Below are 25,536 nucleotides of genomic sequence, written 5' to 3'. Positions count from 1 at the left end.
TTTGACGTGCCCGTGACGTTACAGTCAACTGAGCCTATAGAACCCGCCAGGACTCACAATCTACTTAGCGTTAAGTAAATGAGATGTACAGACCGCGATCTTCGCACTCTAGAATCTTAGATTTTCAAAGTCCTTCAAATAATTGTACTGAAACAGAAATGTCCACAATGGCTGAATTTCAGACTACAGGCTCTATCCCCATTATTCCCGAGCATATTTTACCAGCTATAACCAAGTGTTTCGATCAGTTCTCCCAGGTACAATGGGGAATGATTGAACAGGGAATCTGGGACTCTGATCTCCAAGCATTACTGGCTGATATGATAATCGAAATCATTCAGATAGTTTCTAGCGGCATCCTGAAATCTGCACTTCCCACACTTCAGGAGTTAATGACAGACGAATTGTCCCAAACAGGTATCAGCATACCTGTGGCAAAAATAGCTCCGTCGCTGGGAGACTCTCTTTCAACCAGCATTGGCATCGCTCTTAACATCCCCCATGAAAACTGTCAGTCCAGTAAGAAGCTGACAAAACTGATTGAATTGGAGATCTCAGAAAAGGTCGACTCAGCTGTGACTCTACTCTTGAACAACCCGGATTTACGGTCAGATCCTGCCGTTTATGTCAGTGGAAAAATGACAACCACAAAAAACCTTCGACGCATGGTCTCTCACGCAGCCTCGTGTTTGGAAAAATGTGCAGGTAAGCTAAGCAGCCAGTGCATGTCAAAGGGCGGCGCAGCTAGTTCCCCTAGCCCGTCTAATTCAGAGAGTACTGAATCAAAGATCTCTGAGAAGGCAATGGTTGTTGAGGAGGTGAGCAGCGCTCTCACCAAATGGAGCACAGACACAGGAATCACAGAGGACAATAAGGATGAAAATGACATGACGCCTGTAGAGATAAAAGAAAGTGAAACTGGAGAGATGGCGGAAAGTCGTTCCAGCACCACAGGTGAAGTGATCGTGGCTGATGTTGTCAGTGCAATACTTGACACTCTGAAGTATTCGAATGCCGAAGATGACACAGAAATAGAGAAGTGCACAGATGCTGAGACAGCTGAAAGTCTCCAGCGTCCCAGCACGCCAGCAGAAATAGCTGCAGCTGACATTGTAATCACAATAATTGATAATCTGCAGTCTTTTGATGGTGAAGATGTCACATCTAGTGAGAAATGTGACTCACGCGAATCTGCTTTTAATGTGCAGTTAAATATCCAAAAGGTGAAAAACTTTTTCACGTCATGCATCCCATCCAGAAAAAGCAATGACCAAAAGCTGCACAAAGACCACTTCTGCGCTTTTGCCAAAAAGCAGTTTTACAAAATGATCAGAGAGATAAAACACCTGGTGAAGAAAAACAAAAGGTTCTTCATCTGTCTCCACGAACCGGTCAAGTCTCTTGATGATCAGAGAGCAGATTGTATGGACAGCTACAGTTCTTTTTGTAGCTATGTAAACACACCAGTGATGGATAGCATGTTTAAGAGTTCTTCCCCAGTTGATTATAACACCATCAAACCTGTTCTTGAACAAATGTTTAATAAATTAAACGGGCCAGAACATTTGAACCGTATCTGGAACCCCCTGGAAAAGATAAAGGAAATTGAGATGTTTTCCAGGGAGTTGACAGATAAAGTGTATGACCATCTCCAGTCAACTGAAAGATATGTACTCCCTGTGATGCTATCAGGAAAATGTCTTTCAGACTCTGTCATCTCTAGGTCTGCAGAGCCAACAGATGAGTTACCCTTTTCGCCCGAGGTCCTCTATGTGACTGTAGAAGACTCAGTGCAAAAGTTTTTGCAAAACACTCTTCTGTGGTTAGAGAATGATGCTTTGGATCAAACTGTTCAAAGTGACAAGATTTCTGGTGCCGTGGGAGACATCCAGGATGTGATTTTAAGAGCACTGACTCCAACAGAGCAAAAAGAAAATGACAGACTGTCTGAACCAGAGTCACGTCCAGATTGTCCTCCCAAAAATGAAACAGTCTCCTGCGTGAGTGTACTAGAGCAGGGCCCACCCCCAGAAAACAGCCCTGAGCCTGAACCAATCACTGAAGCTGGGCTTACAGAAGCTCAAAGTCAGCCATCAACCTCTGAAAACTTACAGGAGGAGTCTGAGAAAATTGTCAGAGACTTCAGTAACTGTCTGTTAGATGAGCTCCTGGAGAAATGTCTTTTCGACACAAACTATCTGAATATAGAAAATTACGAAGCGATCACCAGGCGTCTTACAGATCTGCTTCTAGATAAGGTCAGAATCCCAGGATATCTGAGTGCTCTTAAAAATAACAAACGGCGGATGCTAAAGAAAATGAGTAAGGCCCTTATAAAGGAGCTTGACTCTGCAGATCAGTTTGTACATTCGGCTCTTACACCAGATGATTACACTTTTGATGAACTTTTTCTGGATCTCCTGGACATGATTATTGAGGTTGCTTTGGATCAAACTGTTCAAAGTGACAAGATTTCTGGTGCCGTGGGAGACATCCAGGATGTGATTTTAAGAGCACTGACTCCAACAGAGCAAAAAGAAAATGACAGACTGTCTGAACCAGAGTCACGTCCAGATTGTCCTCCCAAAAATGAAACAGTCTCCTGCGTGAGTGTACTAGAGCAGGGCCCACCCCCAGAAAACAGCCCTGAGCCTGAACCAATCACTGAAGCTGGGCTTACAGAAGCTCAAAGTCAGCCATCAACCTCTGAAAACTTACAGGAGGAGTCTGAGAAAATTGTCAGAGACTTCAGTAACTGTCTGTTAGATGAGCTCCTGGAGAAATGTCTTTTCGACACAAACTATCTGAATATAGAAAATTACGAAGCGATCACCAGGCGTCTTACAGATCTGCTTCTAGATAAGGTCAGAATCCCAGGATATCTGAGTGCTCTTAAAAATAACAAACGGCGGATGCTAAAGAAAATGAGTAAGGCCCTTATAAAGGAGCTTGACTCTGCAGATCAGTTTGTACATTCGGCTCTTACACCAGATGATTACACTTTTGATGAACTTTTTCTGGATCTCCTGGACATGATTATTGAGGTTGTACTCAATCCCCCACTGAAGTCTAAAATTACAAGGTTCTTTCGAGCAGTGGGAAAAGCTTTAATGAAGCCGTTTAGGAGCTGCTGTAGGGGCAGCAGCGATGACTAAAAGACCAGCTGCACCCCCCCCCACACACACACACACACACTACAATGCTTCTTTAAAGATCTCGAAGCATTTAATAATTTATTCAAAAACAATGTAATTGGCCAACAGAAGTATATTTCATCTTGTCTCCCTATATTGTCTCTCCATCACCCCCAACCGGTCGCAGCAGATGGCCGCCCCCTCTTGAGCCTGGTTCTGCTGGAGGTTTCTTCCTGTTAAAAGGGAGTTTTTTCTCCCCACTGTCGCCTAGTGCTTGCTCAAAGGGGATCTTTTGATTGTTGGGTATTTTCCTGCTAATACTGTAGGGTTTTCACCTTACATTATAAAGCACCTTGAGGAGACTCTTGTTTTGCTGCGATGCTATATAATCTTAGATTTAACTGAATTTTAAAATCATCCATTATAGCATCAAAGTAAAACAAAATGAAATTTTAAGAAAATTGATTTACCATCAAATAAAAATCCTAATCTCAAACATATTCTGATTTTTCTTGTGTTTTATTGTGTTGTCAAGTATGAAAAAACAATGTTGCATTTGTGCACTCTGGTCATGAGTACTGGTATTGTATTAGAGCAGAATTTAGAGTAGAATTTGATAAAGGTGGTTTGGGTATGAGATGAACACAATTCATGAAACTATTAAATGTTGTTATTATAGACACTAAGTGAATATCTGTGGTAAGTTTAACAGTTTTCAGGGTTTTAGGCACATTTCTGCACATAGATTGGTCCAGAATGGAAAGTCTAAAGCAAAAAGCCTGAGTGAGGTGGACATTTTCATCATGGTCTCCAAGGCCTCCTTTGCGACTTGCCATTTTCTGTCCCTCTCCTCCTTGTTGCGGTTTCCTGGGTCCTCACCCTCCAAACTCCATGGACCTTTCAATTAATCTTTAGGAAATGAAAAATAATAGCAATTAAACAAAAAACACTTGGGAGGTTTAATGTGTTTATTTTAATTTGTTTTTCACCTGTTGTACATGTAGTGGAAAATGATTCTTTGCACAAACTGACAATGCTGAAAAAGCCTGGAGGTTGTGTTCTTTTGCAGGAAAAAATTAATGCTTTCTGAATTAGGGTCATGATCAACTTGTAATGCTTTTTAAATCTTGCTTGAGTCAATACCTACTAGACTGCAGCACTCTAAACCTTCATTTGTGTAATTTAAAGTACCACATGGGTTGACACACTGAATCAAAACATTGATTTGAGGAGAAATGTACAGCTTTCACACACATACAATTCCACCTGACATAACTCTCACGTTATTTAATTTTTTTAAATCACCTTTTAAAGTATTAACCTAAAACAACAAAAGGAACGGGAGGCAAATGTATATGCAATGAAGTGTCAATTCCATGTGCACGTAGCAGAAATACAGCTGGCCTGTAAACCTGGACCTGCATTTTAGCTGAGCCATATGTTCCAGTAACAGTTGAGGTCTTTCTTGAATGCAATGTACATTTGGGGTGGTATGCACGCACAAATTAACTGATCCGCTGTACAAAAACCACTAAAAGATCCCGCCACATATCATTTTGGGGTGCAATAAGACACCACATGCACGTCTTTGTACCAGATCTCTTGATTCTACAAATGCTATGTGATCTGCTCTGTGATCTTTGAGAGTGACATCATAATGAAATGGCTGCAACCCTGCTTCTTAAACAAACTGACATAATGTGCTTTAAGTGACGCAAATTCTTGAAAAGCTCATGTTTAAAGCCTGTTTTAAAGTGTTTTATAGTGACACAGTTACATGGATGATTAATGCCTTTGACTTTTTTCTTTAACTTTATCAATAAAACAAGTGCAGCTTTCACTGACAGTACATCATGTGGTACTTTAACCTATGTACTATTTTCATCGGTTAATTTTGGAGTTGCTACAAACTTTGTAGCAACTCCAAAATTAACTGATAGGAAAAGTTTGTGTGTCTGTGTGCGTGGTTAAATTGTGGAGTGGATTAGCGGCTAAGGACGAACAATGTCCAAATATCCAGAAATTTAAATCAATGTGTAAACATATGATTTTCATGCAGTTCAAGGATGGGGCCAGTATTAAGCTACAGGACGCGTTTTCAATATAGATATGTCCAATGTGATAAGTTAGCATTGTTATACAACATATTACATACACTCAGCACGAAGCTACATAACTTGTCACAAAGCTCAAATCATGCCCAAGGTTCTTGAACATAACAACATGCTCACTGCACTCAGATGACCTCTACAGTCACCAGATCCCAGTCCAATAGAGCACCTTTGGAATGTCATGGAACAGATTTACATCACAGATGTGCAACAACCATGCGATGCGATCCTGTCAACAAGGAGAAAATTTCAAATTTTTCCAGCACCTTGTTGAATCCATGCTATGAAGAATAAAATCAGCAAAGGGATCCAACCCTGTACTAGCAAGGTGTACCTAATAGAGTGGCCAATGATTGCATTTATATAGATGGGATATGTTAAAGCAGATACGGACAAGATGAAATAATTCTGAGCAGACACATTAAGGATTACATACATGTATAAAGTGATTTATTTGGTGTCAGCTTTGAACATATTAAACACTTTATACTCATCAAATCAAAACATGTCTTCCTTTGCACAACAGAAGACACATGCGAAATGTATGTACATAATATTATGTAAAAACAATATTGTGGCATTTTATTAATTAACTTATCTGATTACACATCAAAAATAAAGCGTGCCTTTTCATTTCATTCCATTCAAAAACTAAAATGTTCATTAGGACAGTTTCAATAACATGAAATAAGCCATTTTATCATTTTTAATAACATTGTCTTGCAAATGGGAGCTGTTGGGGCACATGTACACAATTCGGTTTGAATAATTAGAGAAGAGCCCAACGTTCCAGTACCTATGAATAAATTAGAAGCACTGCGTACAATAATTGAAATTTACAAGAAGCTGTTGATCTTGACTGATGCAGCCGCCCCGAGCAGGTGATGCTGGGCAGGAGATAAGGCCTTTTTTCACTTCACTGCCAGCTAGATGCATAAATAAGTTGAGGTCACTGTTCTGTTAGCTCATAGTGGTTTGTATTGGTCCTCCTCTTGGTGCACTTGTATCTCTATTCATTGGAGAAAGTAATGACATCATAGTGGATGCCCTGTTGCTGCAGCTCTTCCAGTTGCTCAGGTGTAGCCTCAGTGTAGACTGTCTGGGTCTGTGTCATGGCTGCGTCTGCTACGGCTGCAGGAACAAAGATCAGAGTTCATACTTTTCAGCTTTATTTATACTGAAGCTAATATTAGAAATAAATTATATTTTGGCAAGTTTTAAACCTACTGATGATGTTTGTTTATCACTTTCAAAAATGTCTGCATTTAAGGAATTACTTACTGGCTTTCCTGAAGAAACCTTATCATATATTTGGGACAAAATTATAAGAAATTCATAAAATCCAAAAACTTGGAACTGAACATCAACTGAGCACTCTCATAAGAGCCAACCTGTGACAGCAGAGTGGGCAGCAGCCTCCAGATCTTCAGCATTCACGATTTGTTGATCAGAGCTGACAGGTAGGTACTGGATCTGACCGTCGTGACTTACAGCAATCTACAAATAGAACAGAATAGAGTTTATTTCAAACGTGAAAATAACTGAGTTACAAGAACAAAAACTTTGTAAACACACACACAAAAAAACCAAGATAAAGACATCAAGTTGTCATGAATATCTCTGAATCCCACACAATTATTATGCTTGAAAAGGAGTAGGATGAAGTTTACACTTATTTGTTCCCGCCCAATTTGCAAATCAATGTTCAGAGTTTGGCATGTAATCAGATAATATACATGTTTAACTATATACAAGTTTACACTCATATACAATACACACAAAACAGTTTGAGCTCACAAACCAAAATGACTAAATAATCTCTTTTATATTTGTTTTTAAATTTGAGTTATGTTTGGACATAATGACATTTCATTTGTCTATAAAGTTTGACTTAACTTTATAGACAATTCCATGTATATGATTCAGTTGCACTAGTTGTGAAGTTGCTCAATGTAACCAGTTAGATACTGGTTCCCATCACTTCAATTTAAAAATACAAAAGCTTCTAAATTTGGATGTACAGATGATTACACACTGAGAACAAGATTGTGAATACTTTATTGGATTTCTCCAAACAGCTCCCACTCCATCCTACACAGAGGTCCATTCAGCATGTTTTAGATCTTAGACCTGTCTCACCTGTTGCTCCTGGACAATGGTTCTGTCATGTTCGTACTGGATTATCTGTCCGTCTGGCATCTGAGGGCCAGTCACAGAACCAGTTACAAATGAGACAGATATCCTCACTATTAAATACTGCATATATATGCACCGTTTAGGCAGTCAAACACTTACCTGTATGTGGTTGCCATCAGCTACTACTACATACTCTTGAGGAAGTAAGTGTTGAACTCCATCCTGTGAGATGATATACTGGACCTGAAAGTGAACATGGGACAAATAAGGTGAGATTAAATCTAACATTGATACTGATTATACAATACCACAAAGAAGCCTTAGGCACTTTCATGATTATTGTGTTCTATCACACACAAGACTATAAACCACCTCTGAGGCCCCAAATTTATCTTGATGCATGGAGCCAGAATCAGACCTTCTTTTTGTACAAACATTTTTTTTTGTGCCTTTATTTTATAGGACAACAAAGCTTTTCAGACAGGTAAGTGGGGAAATATAATGGAGGAAGACACAAGGCAAAGGGCACTGGGTCAAAATTAAACCCTGAACCTCAACCAAGTGAGATAAACTGACACCCATGAGTCAAAAGCAAGGGTGGCCATACAAACACGTTATACAATAAGTTTAAGCAAAAAATATACATTAAAATACTTTAAAATCACGTTTCTTAAAATTTTAATGCATACGCATTTTACATGCACAGCGGTAGAATGATTAAAATGGAACTCACCTCAGTCACCTGGTTGTCTCCCGTCATCAGATGCTGGACCGTCTGACCGTCTATGGTGGTTATCTGCTGGATGTATGCACCTTCCTCCTGATTAATGCACATTTAAGGGTTCTTATTTATCAAATGTTTAGCAGTTACACGTGCAAAATCAATCCATTTTGGAGAGTACATTACATACATATAGGCTGTACTGTGTGAGAGCTGTTACCTGGTCTGACAGTGCTTGTTCCTGAGCTACAATGATGTGCTCCTGTCCTAGAGCCTGCAGCCGCTCGGGAGTGATCACTGCCTGATGTCCCTGCAGGGCTGATGTACACACACATACACACATTAAAATATATTAACTTTGTGTTCATTTTTTATCTGTTTTACACTGAGGCCTCTGTTTATGGACTTTTGACCACTGACACCTTTACGTTTACTGTTATTATTACTTTTAAGCACAAACTGTAAGTCTTGGCTTGTATGATCCTGTGTTTCTTACACTGTAGTGTGGCTAATGCCTCCTCATCGCTGTTAACTATTATAGTTTGCTGAGACGCAGTAGTTCGACTTTTGCGAGCAGGATTATCCTGATTGTGAAGACGCTCCATGTGAAACTTCAGATGGCCATTGCGGTTAAACCTGAGTTAAAAAAAACAAAAATCACTCACATTAATAGCTGTTCTGTACCTCTAATGCCTAATGAATACAGATGTGTTAGATGCTCCCACCTTTGTCCACAAAGTTTGCAAGAAAATGGTTTCTCATTGGTGTGCGTCATCATGTGTCTGCGTAGGTCTTTCTTGTTCTTGGAGGCAAAGCTGCAGTTTGGACACTTGTGAGGACGCAGGTAGGAGTGCTGTCCCATGTGGGTCTAACACAAAACAGAACGTTAATCACAATTCAAAGGAGCAAAAGTTAGGAGATGTTTTTCAAATGTCATTAAAATGGCTCAGAGTATAAATGTCAAACTAAATGAATATGGGGGTGTACACCTCTCAATTATTGTTTTTTTCCCCCATTTATATTAATATGAAGCTGTTTATCAATTTTAATTGTCCTCACTGCCTCCAGTGGAAAAATCTAGCTAACGTTTGCCAACTTTCCACTGATAAATCTGGGGTTTGGAAGGACTCACCTTGACCTCAGGCCAGGAGGTGGAGGTGAAGTCACAGTCAGGACACTTAAAAGTATTGGCATCCACGTGCGCCCTCTTGTGGTTCTCCATGTCCGAGCGTCCATGGAAAGACTCCATGCAGATTCGACAGGAAAACCTCTTGGTAGTGAGACTGGGAGAGCCCACTGCAGAGGGAGAAGCTGGAGCTTCGCTGCTCAGCTAACGGAGAACAGACAACACAGTCAACGAGTGGAAGACAGAGATAGTAAATCTGTTTATGGTATAAACTACACTTGCTAGTTACCTCCACTTGTTGCAATACACCATCAGCCAGTGCTGATGTAAGATAATACTTGTCACTTTTCAAGCTCTCTGACCCAGAAACCTCTAAAGCTTGAGAAGGGCTAGACTCCACATTACTGAAAAGAAAGCAGTTTAATAAGATTAGAAACTGCTGAGACACCAAAATGTCCTTAATATGAAAGTAATCTCTTGCTTATGAAATATTTGAACATAAGCTACAAATTGGACTGTGTGTGCTATGTTACCTATATCCAGGACTACGGATTTCTTCAGCTGCCTGCTCCACCACACTGAAGTCCCCTCCCCCCTCATAGCCTTCAATGGCGATGTGGGTAAGCTCGCCTGTTTCAGAGGTGGCAGCCTCGTAGGCCTCTTGTAGCACTGTCTCGCCATTCTCAGAAACATGGAAGGTCAAGATCTTTTGGGCCTGACCGGACGCTGCTGTCACCGTGCTCCATGTTCCCTTCTCCAAAGCTTTTCCATCTGACTTCAGCACTGCTACCTGAGAAAAACAATCAAGATATATTTTACTGTTATTATTTTTTTGTTCATTTATTTTATAGAATACAATGCTATCTTTCATGTAACCGTTCTGAAATTTTGATGAGCTGACCTGTAAGGAGTTCCCAACCAGCTCCCGTGCATTGCTCATATTCAGCAGTAGGTCCAGGGCATTCTGAGCAGATAGGTCGCTGGATTCAGCTGAGGAGAAGCACATGGAGAAAAGTTCAGAGCTTGTCATTCAGGTTATATATATAACACCATAAATATTTAATATGTTTTCAGAGAAATCCTTACTGACCTTGTTCATAGATGATCGTGGTGTTTCCCAAAGCGTCCTGGGACACTGAGGCGTTTTCCATGCCCTGCATGGCTTGCAGTGTTGCAGAATCCACAGTGACCTAATAAGATCATGTTAAAAAAAAGAAATAAAGACAGAAAGAAAAAATAAAACAAAAACTATGGTTATTCTTTAAGAGTAAATAATATTTCTAAATTTTGCAAATTGCTGAATTTTCATGCATATGGACATTTACAAAAAAAAAAAAAAAAAAAACAACAACATACAATCTCATTATTTTGTTATTTTCATGTTTTTTTCCCTTCTCACCCCCCATTGGCATAAAAGTAACACAAGATAACAACAAATCAAACTTACAATAGTGTTCTGCAAGCTCTGTGTGTCTTCATGTTGCTGTTTCAACTCTTCTATTTGCTGCAGGGTGAAGAAAGGTCTGCGCCGCGTCTTTACAGGCTCTTCAGGGTGAGCCAAAGACCACTCTTCAAATGCCTCAGCGTGGCGACACTGCACATGAAGGCGCAGGTTCTTCCTGTGCTTAGTCATGAAGTGACACATATCACAGGAGAAAGGCTTCTCGCCTGGAGAAATTTAAAAAACACACAACATCAATAAGTGAATTCAATAGGTGAATTTAAACTCAAGCTGTTTAAATTTAGCGTTATTGTCTTTCTGCTGCACTGACCTGTGTGTTTGATGGCCAGATGGGAGACGAGAAACTCCTCTTTGGAAGTAGAGTATTTACAGTAGTCGCACTTAAAAGGCCTGTCGTTGGTGTGGGACAGCTGATGGTTGAGCAGCAGCTTCTTGTTGTCACAAGTGTAGTCACAAAACTCACATTTGAACCTGTCACATTAACACCAGAGGGGCATTAGTTATGATATCACACTCACACCTAAATTACTTATTCGACCAAAAACTATTAACTATTGTGATAGCCTTGTTTTTAAAAGAAGACTGACTGGTAGATGACAGAGTAAAAGAGGAGGAATAGAAGTCTGAGTACTGACTTGTTGTCCTCAAGACTCTGGATGTGGGTTAGGAGGTGCATTTTGAAAGTGTAACGCTTCTTGAAGGATTTTCCACACTGCAAAGACAGAAAGGCATCTTAAACAAGAAAGTAAGCAAACTTCCTAGTGGAAGAAGAAAGCAGGAGAGAATATTCATTAGTACTGGTGACACACCTCTGTGAGATAGTGAGATTACCCTCTTTTTTGTTTGTTTGAGTTGCCATATTTAATTTAAAATGATAAGAATATGAAAAGAATAGTTCTTGAACTGCATAATCCTCTTTCTGACCTTATCGCACATGTGTGGTTTCTCTGAGCTGTGGGTTTTTAAGTGCTGAGTAAGTCTCTTTTGCATGGGATACACCCTGTGACACACAGGGCAGGGGAACTCCGACGCCTTCGGCACCTGCAATAATCAGACTAAAAATCACAATGCTGACCTCTTACAGTAAGTAGCAACCAGCAAACAACAGAAACTGAAATTCTGTCAGATTATTTTGTAGAATTATTCTTAAACCACATATATGCCAATAAGTATTGTAGATGGCATTCAAATATAAATTCTTACCGACTCTGTCTTCCTTTTCCTGCAAGAGGAAAGAGAAATAATCAGTTATATCATCAACAGAAAACTTTATGAACATGTTCTTTTTCAGGAATAACTGAGTTTGACCACAGTTGCGACGCTCATACCGCTCTTTGTTGTGGACTGCCGAATGCCGAATAACATCTTTCTTGTACACGCTTGTGTAATCACACTCCTCACATTTGAATGGCTTGGTGCCCTCGTGGTTGAACATGTGCTCCTGTAAAAAAAAAATGTTTTAGGAAACTGTGGAAACATGCAAATAAACTGAGGTTAACTTGAGTGTGTTGTGATCTGTTTTATTGCAACTGACCTTGAGCGAGGACCAGCGCTTGCAGCGATAGTTGCACTGCAGGCACTTGAAGAGCTCCGGATCATTGCCTTCATGTGAGTCGATGTGGAAGCGCAGGTCTTCTAGAGTGAGGAAACGTGACCCACAGATGTAGCAGTTGTGAGGTCTCAGCAGTGGTTTGAGAGATTTGTAGTGCCGACTGGGAGATAACAAAGAGAAAGAAGAAATTAGTGCATTCTAAAATATTTTAATGGAATTTATAATAAAATGTTAAAAAGACTTACTTCCGATTCATATACTTCTTATATTTCTTGCGAAGGAAGCGCCGGGATGGTCTGCCACGTTTTCTTGGGAAGTACTCCACCTCCGTCCGTTGGTTGGATGAAGGATCTTTGTTCTCAGAGTCTGACTGGCTAATTACTGCCTCAGGTGCATCTCCATCAGTCACCGTGGGTGCACTATTGTCTAGGCCTGAAGAGCTTGCCTCTTCAGACTCATTAGCATCCGAACAAACCCTAGGCTTCTTAGCAATACTTTCTGCTTCTGCAACAAAAGCGGAAAAAGGAGAATATATTTGCCTAAGGTTTTGCATGTAGGCTCTCTAGGCTCGCAGTGATAGGCTGAAAACTCACCTTTGCTGCTGTAGCCTTCATCTACAACTGAGTACTTCCTTGGACGGCCAGCTTTACGTCGGGGACGCCCTTGAGGAGAAGAGGAGGAGGAAGTGGGAGTTGCTGACTTTTTCAGAATGGCAGGTGGTCTTCCTTTGGAATCTTCATCAGCTGGGTTGTAGTCGCTGTCCTCTGGAGACAGATTATTTTTAATCAGTGTGAGGGATAAGTGGAAATGACAGTGAGAGCTATGTGATTGAGTAAATGCTCATTAACAAGAAAAGTATTAATGTTATAATCTATTCAAAGACAGAAATTTGCATATTACATCTATGTCTTTTTCACTAACTTTCAGGATCATCAATAGCACCATCATCCACAACGTCATCCTCCTCTTCTTCTGCTGCTTGCTGGGACTCTGCAGCCTTCATCTTTGCTGCCTCCTCCCTCTCTGCCTTTTGACGGGCTAAGGTCTCACTTTTAGGAGGTCGTCCACGTTTACGCTTCTTTGGCATTTCCCCTAAAATTGTAAAAAGAAAAAAAAAGGAAAAAAAAAAGAAAAGACATTTTATCTATATACTACCAAGCTTGGTGAGATAACAATGTCATGGCTATTATTCTGCTAGCTTACCTGCAGGTTTGAAGTGTTTGTCTCTCATGTGGTTGATAAGAGTATCTTTGGAGGCACTCTTGTATGGACACATTTTACACTTGAACTGCTGCACGATCACTACCTCCATCATTTCCTCTAACTCAGCCAGGTTTGGTGGTCGTTCTCCAGAGCCTTCTGCTACAGTTGATGTCTCCATGTCCCTGCCGAGCCCAGCTTCATCCTGAGAGCCTTGGGGCTCCTCTTTGCTGGGTGAGCAGTGCTGGGCCAGCTCAGGTTCTGCATTAGAGGTATAGGTCCCACTGCTGCTGATGAATGGGCCCGGCTGGCTCTCGCTGCCTTCCAGTGCCTCTGGAAGCCCACCTGAACCTGCCGTGTCTGCCAGAGGATGGTCTGAAGAGGAACTGTCGTCAGTATAGAGAGAAGCCTCTGGGCCATTGCTGCTCTCCATATAACAGGAGTGCTGGGGCTGCTGTTGAGAGTGCTGTGGCTGATCTGGATCCTGGTTCTCATCATCATCTTCATCATCGTCGTCGTCCTCCGCTTGGTAACGAGAACAACCTGGCTGCTCAGAGTCTGCAGCTACAACACATTCCCCACCATACTCAGCCGCATACTGACGACTTGTCTGAGTCCGGTGATCTGCACTACTGTCAATGTAACTGCGTGAATGATGTGGCCGCTCCCCGTCATCCACTGCACGCCCAGGATACCCAGCACTGCACTCCACCACATAGTGACTTCGGCTGGTAGGATTTGAGTCAGCTCCACTGCACCCCACATAACCAGGCAGATCCTGGTCACTGTTATTCCCACTATAGTCAGGGAAGCCTGAACGGGAGCGTGTCTGGTCAGGTTCCTCGCCTGAACACTCCACATAGGAAGATGAAGATTCCTCTGTCTGGTCTGGACCATCTGCACTGCAGTCCATGTACTGGGAGGGGTGGGAGTGCTGTGGCTGGTCAGGCTGGCTGCTGCTGTCTTCTAAGTAACCTGAATGTCCAGGCTGATCATCGGGCTGGTCAGGCTCAACATTGCCTTGCAGGTCTCTCTGGTCAAGACAGGTGGATGTGGGACCTTCGGCAAGAGCTTCTATTGCTATACGATTGGACAGGGCAGAAGATGACATCTGAGCTACCATAGGAGCACCTGCACCAATAAACAAGGAAATGATTAAAAAAATATTCCTGAACTTTGTTTAACTTTGTTGTCATCAGCCTAAACAGATTTTAAGTATAACAATATAAATGTATATTGCTTTAAAATATAAACACATTTCTAATGTAAAAATTATTTTGCTAGTGGATAAAGATCAAATTAAAGCATTCAATTCATACATACATGACATTTACAAGCACTGTAAACAAATATAAAACATATAAGAGTCATTTATCAGAATTATTATTTTAAATTATTCTGGCCAATTGAAAGATAGAATAGAATAGAATAGAATAGAATAGAATAGAATAGAATAGAATAGAATAGAATAGCCTTTATTGTCATTGTACAGAGTACAACGAAATTGGAGTGCCACTCCCTTGGTGCAAGTTTCAATAATAAATATAAACGTAAAATATAAAAAGTACAAAAAAAACAATCGTAAGTACTCAAACAATAGTATGTACAATATATACAGGATAGCAGCATTAATATAATGACAGTATGAATAGCAGCATAATATAATGACAGTGACGGTATGGAATAGGTTCAATTGTTTTTGTGCTTATTTACTACGGTGATAGCTCTGGGAAAGAAGCTATCCCTGAATCTGTTTGTCCTGGTTTTATGTGACCTGTACCGTCGGCCTGACGGTAATAGTTCAAACAGTTGGTTGCTGGGGTGAGAGTGGTCCTTGATGATATTGCCAGCTCTGCTGAGGTACCGAGAGTTTGTAGTGACCTCCAGGCTGGGCAGAGAGCAGCCAGTGATCTTCTGGGCTGTGTTGATGACCCTCTGCAGTACTTTCCTGTCTGCAGCTGAGCACCCTGCATACCATGTTGTTATGCCGTACGTTAGGATGCTCTCTATGGTGGCTCTGTAAAATGTCACCAGCAGCCTCTCCTCCAGGTTGGTCCTCCTGAGCACTCTCAGAAAGTGGAGACGCTGCTGGGCCTTTTTAACCACCGCTGTAGTATTTGCAGTCCAGGAGAGGTCATCAGATATCTGCACGCCCAGAAACCTCATGGAGTGTACCCTCTCCACACAGCTCCCGTGGATGTAGAGTGGGACCGGGTCTGCTCTGCCCTTCCTGAAGTCCAAGATAAGTTCTTTAGTTTTCGTGGTGTTCAGTTGGAGGTTGTTAACTGAACACCACTCAGTCAGTCTGTTGACCTCATCTCTGTAGTCCGACTCATCCCCCCTTGAGATGAGTCCAACCACTGTGGTGTCATCCGCGAACTTTATGATGGTGTTTGAGAGATGGGTAGGGGAGCAGTCGGATGTGTAGAGCGTAAACAGGAGGGGACTCAAAACACATCCTTGTGGAGACCCGGTGCTGAGTGTGATGGTGCTGGACCGGTGGAGGCCGAGTCTGACAGACTGTGGTCTATTTGTCAGGAAGTCCTTGATCCAGAGGCAGATGGGGGTGGAGAGTCCCAGGTGAGACAGTTTCTGGACCAGGATCTCCGGGATGATATGATTGAATGCTGAGCTGAAGTCCAGAAAGAGCATTCTCACATAGCTTCCTCGGTGCTCCAGGTGACTCAGCGCAGTGTGGAGCGCTATGGTGATAGCGTCCTCGGTGGAACGATTTGTCCTGTAGGCAAATTGGTGGGGGTCCAGAGTGGGAGGCAGACCGGCCCTGATGTGCTGACAGACCAGTCTCTCAAAGCACTTCATCACTACAGGCGTAAGTGCCACAGGCCTGTAGTCATTTGGGCTGGCCACAGCTGTCTTCTTGGCGATGGGGATGATGGTGGAGGTTTTGAGGCAGGGCGGGACGGTGTTTGATGACAAGGAAAGGTTGAAGATTTTAGTGAAGACTCCGGTCAGTTTGTCAGCACATGCTCTGAGAACCTTTCCATGTATTCCATCAGGACCTGCCGCCTTCCTGGGATTCACTGACCTTAGAACACACCTCACTTGGTGCTCCCTAAGTGTTAGTGTGCCAGTGCTGGGGGCGGGTGGAAGTGGTGTGGCAGCTGAGGGCTTGGTCGTCTCAAAGCAGGCGAAGAAACGGTTTAGATCCTCAGCCAGTGAGGCATCAGTCCTAGATGTTGCCTGGTTATTGCTTGATAATGTGATTGATCCCCTGCCACATTTTTCTGGGGTCGTTGTCAGCAAAGTGATCTTCAATCCTCCTCCTATAGGCAGCCTTAGCTTTCCTGATGCCTCTACTCAGGTCTGCCCTGGCCGCCCTATACGCAGCCCTGTCCCCTGACTTGAAGGCAGTGTTGCGGCTTTTTAGGAGGGATTGCACTTCGCTATTCATCCAGGGTTTTTGATTTGGAAACACCCTGACCCTTTTGTTGACAGTGACATTGTCAACACAGTTCCTGATGTACGAGAGTACAGTGTCCGTGTACTCCTGGAGGTTGTGGCTGGAGAATAAATCCCATACAGTTGTTGAGAAGCAGTCCTGCAGTTGAGAAAGGGCTCCTTCAGGCCAGGTTTTTATTGTCTTTGTCTGGGGCTTTGTTTTTCTCATGATAAGAGAAAGATGATAAGTTAGCAGGAACACCCCACTTACCGTCATCTGGACCTTGTAGTATTAGATACTGGGTTGTTTCTGCACCCCCATCTTCTGCACTGGTCACAGCTATACAACCTAAAAGAAAAAGATATAAAATCTCATGCCATAAAGTTTTCAACATAAGACAAGTTCATCGTTCTCTTGTCAGGACATGATGGAAAACGAAGAGTCATTAAAAACATATACCATTCATGATATCGGGGCCGATGGTGGATTCTATGATCTTGTCAATGGCAGACCCCAGATCTGATGAGGTAGAAGCAGTTGAGTCAGAAACCATCATAGCCCCTTCAGAGACAGCACTCGAGTGGACCAGCACTTGAGCTGACTCAGACACAAGCACCGACTGAGTCACCGTGGAGACACTGGACACACTGGTGGACTGGGCCACTGAAGAGGAGTCTGGAAGATGGACCGATGAAACTCTGACATCTGTGCTAGAGCTTGTTTCTGGGATGAACACCTTAAGAGTGAGGGAAAGAAAGGATGACATCTGGAAACTTACAGATTAAAAAGCTACATTCATCGCTGTTGTTTTTTTTGTTTTATTTTGTTTTGTTTAACCACACTGTATTTTTAACTTACCACAAGTCCCTCCGAGCTCTGTCCAACATGGCAGTCAGACTCTGGGGCCTGTGCATGAGAAGCAGCAGCATCACTGCTGTCTGCAGACATCGCCTCTGATGACTCCATTCCCATGCCACTTTCAGATGGCTCCTCCATCCCTGAGGGACCTGCATCACTGCTGCTCTCCACCTCATTCTCCTCCAAATCCATAACTATCCACAAGAATTAAACAAAAAAAATTAACCAAACCACTCCACCTATTTCTATTTTCCAAACAAAATAGATCTACACTACCATACTACTGTACTGTAAATCTAAGGTGTCATCTCTTAAACATACCTTGAATATCCATACAAGTGCTGTATATATAGATATATGCAACTTGCACATAGTTTAAGTACGAAGGAAGATCACTATTTGTTTTTAAAATTTAGACACTCTAAGCTATGTTATATGGAGTTAAACAGCAACGTATTTCATAACTTTAAAACCAGTAAGACCTGCGGACATTAGGGGCTGAAAAAAAATTGTCTAACTTAATCAACTGTATTTAAGTAAGAGTGTATTTGCTGAATAAGGCTGTTGCAGTGGATCATAACTTGTATACTGCCTAACTCCTGTCAATCAGAGCCAACTCTAAATGACCTCTGAAGGTTTTGTGGTCACTTCTCTGTTTCCAAGGTCAGATTGAACTCTCTATAGTTTGCATTTAGTTGGAAAGACCAAACTGAGCAGTGCACACTAATAGTTTACTTAGGTGTAGTTCCGATAGATTGTCAGTTTTCATAAACTTTATACTTCTTTACTGGTTAGAGTTAAATATGACTTCATTTGTTATAGCAGACTATGTTCAGATCATGTGTACTGTAGTAGCTTTCCACTGCAGCAACCACTGCAGTGCTTGATATTGTTACACAGTTTACTAAAAGGGATTACGTGCAAGTGAGTTTGTTTCTGAGCATTTACCCCAAAGCCTTTTGCTTCTGTTAACATCGTATCTTTTGACTCTTAATTTTTAGTAAATCTCATGGGTATCTTGATTCAGCGAAAGAAACTCTTGTGATTTTCACACTATCATAATTTGTTGAAGACCCAGGAACAAAGTTTTTTATAAACTTGCTCACGACCAAAACAGCTAACTGGCTAGCTTCCATATAGCTAACCAGCACTGCTGTTCGCTTAACGTCGGGCTTTTGTGGGGCTAACAACCGACACTTACAATCATAGAACTTGTGTTTGAGCAGCACAGTACAGTTATAACCTAAATGCTGCTGCTAAGTCGCCATATCGGGTGTTACGTGATGCAAAATAGCATGCGTTAGCCTTTTTTAAACGGGCCTAGCTGCCCTTCATCCTGCCTGCTCCGCGTCGCCATTTTATACCAACTAACCCACTTTTCCATTCAGGCATTCTGAAAGCTCTACTGGGGACCTCGAGGGCCTCCGCTGCGGCAGACCGCCCAAATTCTCTCCCTGAAGAAAATAAAAACAATTTCCATCTTCGGCAGGAGAATCGCAGCTCTTTTTTCTTACCGTATATTTTCGAGTAGTAGGGTGTCCTTTGGTGTGGAGGCGCTAATTCGAACAGAAGTTACTAACCGATAATTGTTGCTTCATTCTAGTCGGGCACCATGAGTATCTCCTCGCTTCCTGTCCGTGCAACCGGATCTTATTTATTGTTTTTATTCAAAACGGAGCTTTTTGTTTTAACCAGTCATAATATTTTTTTATTAACTTCAACATTTTATTTCTAATAATCACTTGACCGTTTTTCGTTGTTGCAAATATTCGTGAGATATTGCTATGTTTTTACTCATTGGGTGGACTATTGTTTTTAAGAGGAAGACGTATTACGTAATTGGGTGCGGAGTAATATGCGTACACACTAAACCTTTAAGTTTCAAAATGCAAACTAATTCATTTAAAGCGAAATGGTTAACCAACTTACTCAGTGTCAAAGATGTGATTTGGAACACATTTCTAAAACATGTTTTACCATGTTTGATGGGTTAGGTTACATTTTTGCTTAAATGTGATTATAAAACAGAAGCTACCTGTGAAATGTTCTAGTTTTCATAAACAAGCTCTTCTAGTGTGGAATCTTGTATGCAAGCATAATGTCTCTCCAACCAGTCAAATGGAATAAATTACCAATACTGATTTGTGATGGCAGTGTCACTAAAAAGCAATATTCCTATAAAGGACAAACACTGACCCTCGATATTAATTATTCTTGTTGTGTGTGTGTCAAAATGTTTTGGAATGATGTACAGCAATATATTGGACAAAAACCGAGGAAATGATAATTACAAACCTAACATACTTCATTCAATTTTTGCTGCTTGTAGGAAAATTTCATATTCATAAATCAGATATGCTCCAAATCAAGTATTGACCACTTCTGTCAATACTTCTACTTCTGCAGCTTCTTCGGTGTTACTATTGGTCTCTTGAAATTCTCCCTGACCAGTTTTCATCTTTGAATTAATTTTAAGGGGGTCATTCAGTTCTTTGCAATGTCAGTGTTGTCCCATATTTTCTCCGGCCTTATTTTTGTATTTTTATTTTTGTAGTAACTGATACTTTTCACCAGTGAGATCCCTTTGATGCTTTGTAAGCTCTTTACAAAACATGACTTTTCTTACAACTGAGTAAATGCCAAGAAAATCCTCCCAGGGCAGCTGAACTTTAATTGGGGTTAATCTGAGTCTTGATGGGGGGGGGGGCGTGTTTACTCAAGACACTTCAACCAAGCATTACTTGAAGGGTGTCTACACTTATGCAATAAGCTCATTGTATTGTTTAGTTTTTTTAAAAATATTTTTTCCTGTAACATATTTGTTTGTTTTTTAAAATTGAATTGTTTGGTTTATATGTCACATTAAAGGTAAGAAAGGTTTTGAAATGATTTATTGTGCTCTTATTTTTTCTGGCATTTTAACACAAGTGTGTACACTTTTCACTGTGTATGTTTTAGCTGTCTTGAATTGTCTTCAAAGCATTTCAGTGTGTTTTTAGTGAATGATTAATACTGCTCACAGGGTTAAATTGTTTTCACAGAAAGTTTATTGCATTGATAGGCAAGACTTTGATAGAAACATTTAGGGATACAGCAACATATTAATATCGATTGATATCAGCCTCATTGACTTCCACTGGCCTATCACAAACAAGATGGCAATCACTGATACTAGTTCATGATATCTCTTGTATCACATCAATTTTGATGGCTAAACAGATTAATATTCAAAGATAAAGTAATGAACTGTTATTTTTAACAATGGCAGTTCTTTGTTTTCTTTGCACAAAGGGTGAATAAATAATAAACCAATACAATCAAAACAAAAACATCGGCTATTGGCAAACTTCAAATTTTGATCATATCAGTATCAGTAAAGAAAATATTTGGTGCATCCCTACAAAATGTATTAAACCTCTTAAATAATTTATGTGTAGGAGACATACCTTGTCTTCCAGTGCAAGTAATTGGCTCTGAAGCCATTTTCAGAAAAACACACACAATAATCGTACAAAACAAATAAGTTTGAGACAAAAATAATATTAATGTTAGATATTGCTATAAATATCAAAATAATCTAATACTGTTAATAGTCTGAGCCTGTCAGACATGGTAATTATTTTGCAGCTCCGGGGTCTGAGCCAGAGCGCTGTTAAGAATAATTACGTTTCTGTTATAGGCCACCATAACCATCAGTTCACAGACAATCAGACTGAGGGAAGGCAGTGCCAAACATTGCAATTTGCTCTAGTGTACTGGGACTTTGGCACATTTTTAGGCCGGCGCTACATGTTTTATAACCAGTATGACTGAAAGACAATTATTCACATCCCAGAAAGCACGTAAATCAGCACAGCAGGTGCTACACAAAAACACTGTCACATTCTGCCAGACAGCAGCTGGGAGAAATGGGTACCACCACATTACAACTCCCAGCTCAGTATGTGTGTATTCAGTAGCGGGTGTCTGATGAGCACTTGAGCAGGTCATATTTGACATAGCCAACACGGTCCACCTGCCTGCGGGAATTCATACGCCAGTAGAAGCGATCCCGGCAGAAGTAAGTGTGACCTATAAGGAAAATAATGAAGTTAATATAAATTAAAGCAAACACCCTAAAGTGCTCTACTGCTGTTTTTTCTGATGTTTTGGGGTTTTTTTCCCCCTTAAACTTAAGAGAAAATTTACATTTTGTAGTTTATTTACCTTGGTACTGGAATACATCATGAGCATCACTGGGGATACCACCAAAGACAACATCAGTAAACTTTGGATAGCCCTTGTCAATTGTCTGGGCCTTCACATCCAGCCTGTTTAGATCAAACAAAACAAAGAGAGAAAATGTCATTAAAATGGCAAAAAAGTAGCAGTTTTCTCTTAAATTCAGGACTGTAAAGGCTGAGTTTTAACCTACCTCCAGAAGTTCTCCCCACTGAAGAGCAGCACTTTGCCTTTCCCCCTCTGCAGAGCTCCCTCCACTTTCTGAATGTTGTTGGGCAGGCCTAGTTTCTCAATGCTGCGGGGACCCAGAACATTCTGTCCTGTGTAAACCCAGAATCTGCTCCCTGTAAACAATAAAATGATCATTATTAGACCGTCAGCACTGTTGGCTAATACAGGCTGTTAAACATTGCATGAGGGTTCATTACCTGAGAAGAAGTACAATTTCTTGGTCAGACTATCCTCAAAGGCAGAGTCGATGACAGCTGGAAGAGCAGGCCACTTGTTAGAAATAGAAAAGGGCCCTGCATTGCTGCTCCCGGACATCTTCCAGTAATGTCTATAAAATTGACACACAAAATTTAACATTTCATGTGCTTGGAAATCTTGTTTTTACTTGTTTGGAAAAGAAGAATGCGATAAAGTAGGATGAGTAAGCTGCTCACCCATCCTTGAAGAAATGTAGTTCTCCTTGAATCACAGTGATGGTGTCAAATGTGTCCTGCTTGCAGGCATCTTTGGTTGGATCCACAGGTACTGCAGTAGTGGTGGTGGTGGTGGGATCAGTGGGCTCAGTGGGCTCAGCGGTAGGCGGTTTGGGGTTAGGTGGGGTGGGCACAGGGCCAGTTCTACTTCCTGAAAAAATATATAGTTTCATGAGAGATATTGCTGCGAAGTTAGGTACATTAACACTTTAATGCCACATGCTAAGAAGAAACGCTTACCATAGAGATACTGAATGCCGCTAATGTCATCGCTATGCAAGGAGAAGTCTTCAGCATAGCTGTACATGGGGTACATGAGAGCTTCTCTAATGTTGGAGTGATCCAGGCCAAGAGCATGTCCAAATTCGTGGGCAGCCACCAGGAACAGACTATAACCTGTAACAAATATATTAAATATTATTAATGACTAATGATTCATTTTAACCTCCTCTTTTTTTCTGCCTTGTGTTTGTTGCTCACCCTGGTCAGGACAGAAGCCCCATTTCTGGTCATCATCATAGCTGTCAGTGGTGCTGCACCACAGCTTGCCATCTCCTCGTCCCTCACTTGTGCATGAGTGATACTCCTTACCCAGGAACACAAAGGGGAAGTGGCAGGGATCTCCCTCAGAATTTCCACCAATTACAGCTATATCTGGATAAACAGAGACATAACAGCAGCAGTTAAACAAAAATAACAAGGCACTGTGGCAGCACTGCACTGCATTTATGTGTTGTGGTTTATGTGTTCCCTCACCACGACTGGGACAGAATCCATATTTCTTATCCTGGTCAAAGTTGCCTGTGGTGGCACACCAGCGGTAACCATCACTGCGGCCCTCTGTGGTACAGCTGTCATACTCCTCCCCCAGAAAGGTGAAAGGGAAAACACATGGAGCTCCACCAGCATTTCCATCAAAAGTGTATAGAACTGTTAGGATGAAAAGAGAATAGAAGTCAGCATGTCACAAAAGCAAATCCGCTTATCTGGGTGACCTGTGACATGTGATTTGCCTTGGAGAATACAGTGTCAAGCTTACGTTCACTTGGGCAGAAGCCATATTTCTTGTCCTTGTCGTAGTCAGCTGTGGTGGAACACCATGGCAGATTGTCTGTGCGGCCCTGTGTGGTGCAGGTGGAGTAAGATTTGCCCTCAAAGCTGAAGGGAAAGTGGCACGTGGCGCCATTCGCATTTCCAAAGTGAGTCTTCACAACTATATAGACAGAAGAGACCGGACATTTAATTACATTTAAAGTGAACACTAGGGGGAGACAAATGCTTGTTGCCGGTGTTTCTAATTACCTGCTCCTTTCCCCAAGGTCCAGAACTCATCATCGTCAAAGTGGGCGTCTCCCTGAATACCCTCACCAGGGGGGTAGGCATGGGCTAGAAGGCCATCCTTACCATCAAATGGGTAGGGGTCTCCGTGGTCTGAATAGAAATGTGCACTTCACATTAGTGTTTGGTTTTCTATGCAACTATGTTGCGTCAGCGCGCATAAAACAAATCAAACGACCATCGTAAAGCACATTACCCTTTTTCCCAAACGATATCATGATGTCAGCCGTGCCGTCATAGAGACGGGTAAAAGTCAGAGGGGTCACATCACTCCACACCTTAAACGCTCTGGCAAAAGCATCGTCAATGATAGCGCTATCCATGTCTGGGGAATAGTTAAGGATCCTGTGGAGGAGATAAAATAACATACACAGTCAGAACTTCGTTGCACAGTCCGCCCCTTACATAGTGAACTCAGTGACTTTTTTTTTCTTGCTCACCTATAAGTAACATCTTTGTGGTCCCACTTGAGGTCTCCTGCAAAGGTTTGATAGTTGGCCACATCAGGAACTCCGCAGCGAGGTTTTTTCATAGCATCCAGGGTTTCTTTATCCAGCACCCCAGTCTCCTCCAGCCCCAACTGATTCTGCATCCTCTTCAGAGCCTTGGAGGTGGACACCATAGACTGGAAGCCACTGCGTTCCACAGTATTCATGTAGCCGAAGTTCTTTAGGTAATTCTGGAAGGAGAACACGACAAACCAACATTACTGTGTTACTGTTACAATCCTTCTGCAGAAATTAACTTTATCTGTATTTACACTGTCTTTCTGCATAGCTTGGTTAAATATCCCACTTATGCAATTTTATTCTGTCTGAATAAAATAGCCCTCATACTTACTTCTGCCAGCTCCGAATCAGTCATGTTTTTGGGAATGTCTCCTGGAAAGGTGACAAAGACGGACTTCAGGGGAAGGCTCCATCCGTTTTGTGTGCTTATGCCCAAAAGTAAACACACAAGTAAAGTACAGCATCTCATGGTGAGATCTACTGTAGGCTGGCGCAAAATATAACAAAAATATTTACTAAGAGTTTGCAGTCAGCAAGGACTCAGACCAAAAGAAACAAACTAAAAAAAAAAAGCCAAAATGATTCTCCTCTGATGTTGGATTTTGCTGCAGCTTTGGCTCCCTTCTTCGTTTTGACTGGAGGCTCTTGCTGTAGTCTTGCTGTGATGTGCTGCTGGTTAAGGGTTAGGGAACCTTGTATTTATACATCAAAAAACTCTTAGTCACCTGACCTTATTCCCCTCCCACACAAAAACCGCATCCCTCCTACATACATTTTGGCAAACTGCATTAGTTGAATGAACATAGGGACTTTCCAAATATCCACTTTTAGCTTTACATATAACAGCTAATGAGTGACTGACCTAATGTAGTTTTGGGTAGATTTGTCAGACTGGAAATGAGTGTTACTGAATGACTACCTGGCAATGGCTGATAAGACCAATTTTGGTAAACAGCAATGCTTGTTTTGTGTTTTGATTAAAATAAACAAATAATGTATGATGCCAGATACCCACAAAAATAATTAGGAAATGATGAAGTACTTTGAAAGTTTTATGTGTTTTC

At 41.5% G+C, this 25,536-nt stretch overlaps 2 protein-coding genes across 4 annotated transcripts; both read right to left on the bottom strand.

Moving 5' to 3' along the window:
- Positions 1-5,678: 5,678 nt before the first annotated feature.
- Positions 5,679-19,838, bottom strand: LOC146644696 (zinc finger protein 335-like). 3 transcript variants are annotated; one of them, XM_085394457.1, is made up of 28 exons: positions 19,215-19,838; positions 17,701-17,894; positions 17,302-17,578; positions 17,113-17,190; positions 13,446-14,573; positions 13,164-13,334; positions 12,836-13,006; positions 12,488-12,746; positions 12,225-12,402; positions 12,019-12,131; positions 11,894-11,912; positions 11,615-11,731; positions 11,326-11,402; positions 11,001-11,161; positions 10,676-10,896; positions 10,319-10,418; positions 10,130-10,218; positions 9,762-10,018; positions 9,518-9,632; positions 9,235-9,432; positions 8,828-8,970; positions 8,599-8,738; positions 8,323-8,420; positions 8,115-8,201; positions 7,541-7,624; positions 7,385-7,444; positions 6,637-6,742; positions 5,679-6,376 (listed from the first exon to the last, which is right to left on the bottom strand). In XM_085394457.1, exons 2-28 carry the CDS (start codon positions 17,890-17,892, stop codon positions 6,255-6,257), a joined length of 4,761 nt encoding a protein of 1,586 aa, XP_085250583.1. In that variant the 5' UTR covers positions 17,893-17,894; positions 19,215-19,838; the 3' UTR covers positions 5,679-6,254. The 3 variants fall into 3 exon arrangements, with proteins under 3 accessions (XP_085250583.1, XP_085250585.1, XP_085250584.1); XM_085394459.1 differs by lacking the exon at positions 19,215-19,838 and adding an exon at positions 18,902-19,069; XM_085394458.1 differs by lacking the exon at positions 19,215-19,838 and adding an exon at positions 18,649-18,891.
- A 1,146-nt stretch (positions 19,839-20,984) lies between these two features.
- mmp9 (matrix metallopeptidase 9) lies at positions 20,985-25,095 on the bottom strand. Its single transcript, XM_085394460.1, has 13 exons — positions 24,804-25,095; positions 24,404-24,642; positions 24,160-24,308; positions 23,928-24,056; positions 23,665-23,838; positions 23,382-23,555; positions 23,106-23,279; positions 22,866-23,021; positions 22,587-22,776; positions 22,350-22,480; positions 22,115-22,265; positions 21,907-22,010; positions 20,985-21,771 (listed from the first exon to the last, which is right to left on the bottom strand). The coding sequence occupies exons 1-13, from the start codon at positions 24,939-24,941 to the stop codon at positions 21,653-21,655; spliced, it is 2,028 nt and encodes a 675-aa protein (XP_085250586.1). The 5' UTR covers positions 24,942-25,095; the 3' UTR covers positions 20,985-21,652.
- Positions 25,096-25,536: the final 441 nt, after the last annotated feature.

Source organism: Rhamphochromis longiceps, linkage group LG20 (assembly GCF_057381845.1).
Source record: "Rhamphochromis longiceps isolate RC_006_pf linkage group LG20, R_longiceps_female_GT1.1, whole genome shotgun sequence".
In the NCBI taxonomy this organism is placed as follows: Eukaryota; Metazoa; Chordata; class Actinopteri; order Cichliformes; family Cichlidae; genus Rhamphochromis; species Rhamphochromis longiceps.
This window is presented reverse-complemented; position numbering and strand designations above follow the sequence as displayed.

Excerpts from the sequence above, each read along its gene's own strand:
- LOC146644696 (XM_085394457.1), bottom strand. The coding sequence starts at position 17,892 with ATGGATTTGGAGGAGAATGAGGTGGAGAGCAGCAGTGATGCAGGTCCC. Across the intron at positions 12,132-12,224 it reads AGCGCTGGTCCTCGCTCAAG|GAGCACATGTTCAACCACGA; the intron begins GTCAGTTGCAAT and ends TTTTTTTTACAG. Across the intron at positions 8,202-8,322 it reads AACAAGCACTGTCAGACCAG|GAGGAAGGTGCATACATCCA; the intron begins GTAACAGCTCTC and ends TGCATTAATCAG.
- mmp9 (XM_085394460.1), bottom strand. The coding sequence starts at position 24,941 with ATGAGATGCTGTACTTTACTTGTGTGTTTACTTTTGGGCATAAGCACA. Across the intron at positions 23,022-23,105 it reads GGGCTTCTGTCCTGACCAGG|GTTATAGTCTGTTCCTGGTG; the intron begins GTGAGCAACAAA and ends TATTTGTTACAG. Across the intron at positions 22,266-22,349 it reads GAAATTGTACTTCTTCTCAG|GGAGCAGATTCTGGGTTTAC; the intron begins GTAATGAACCCT and ends TATTGTTTACAG.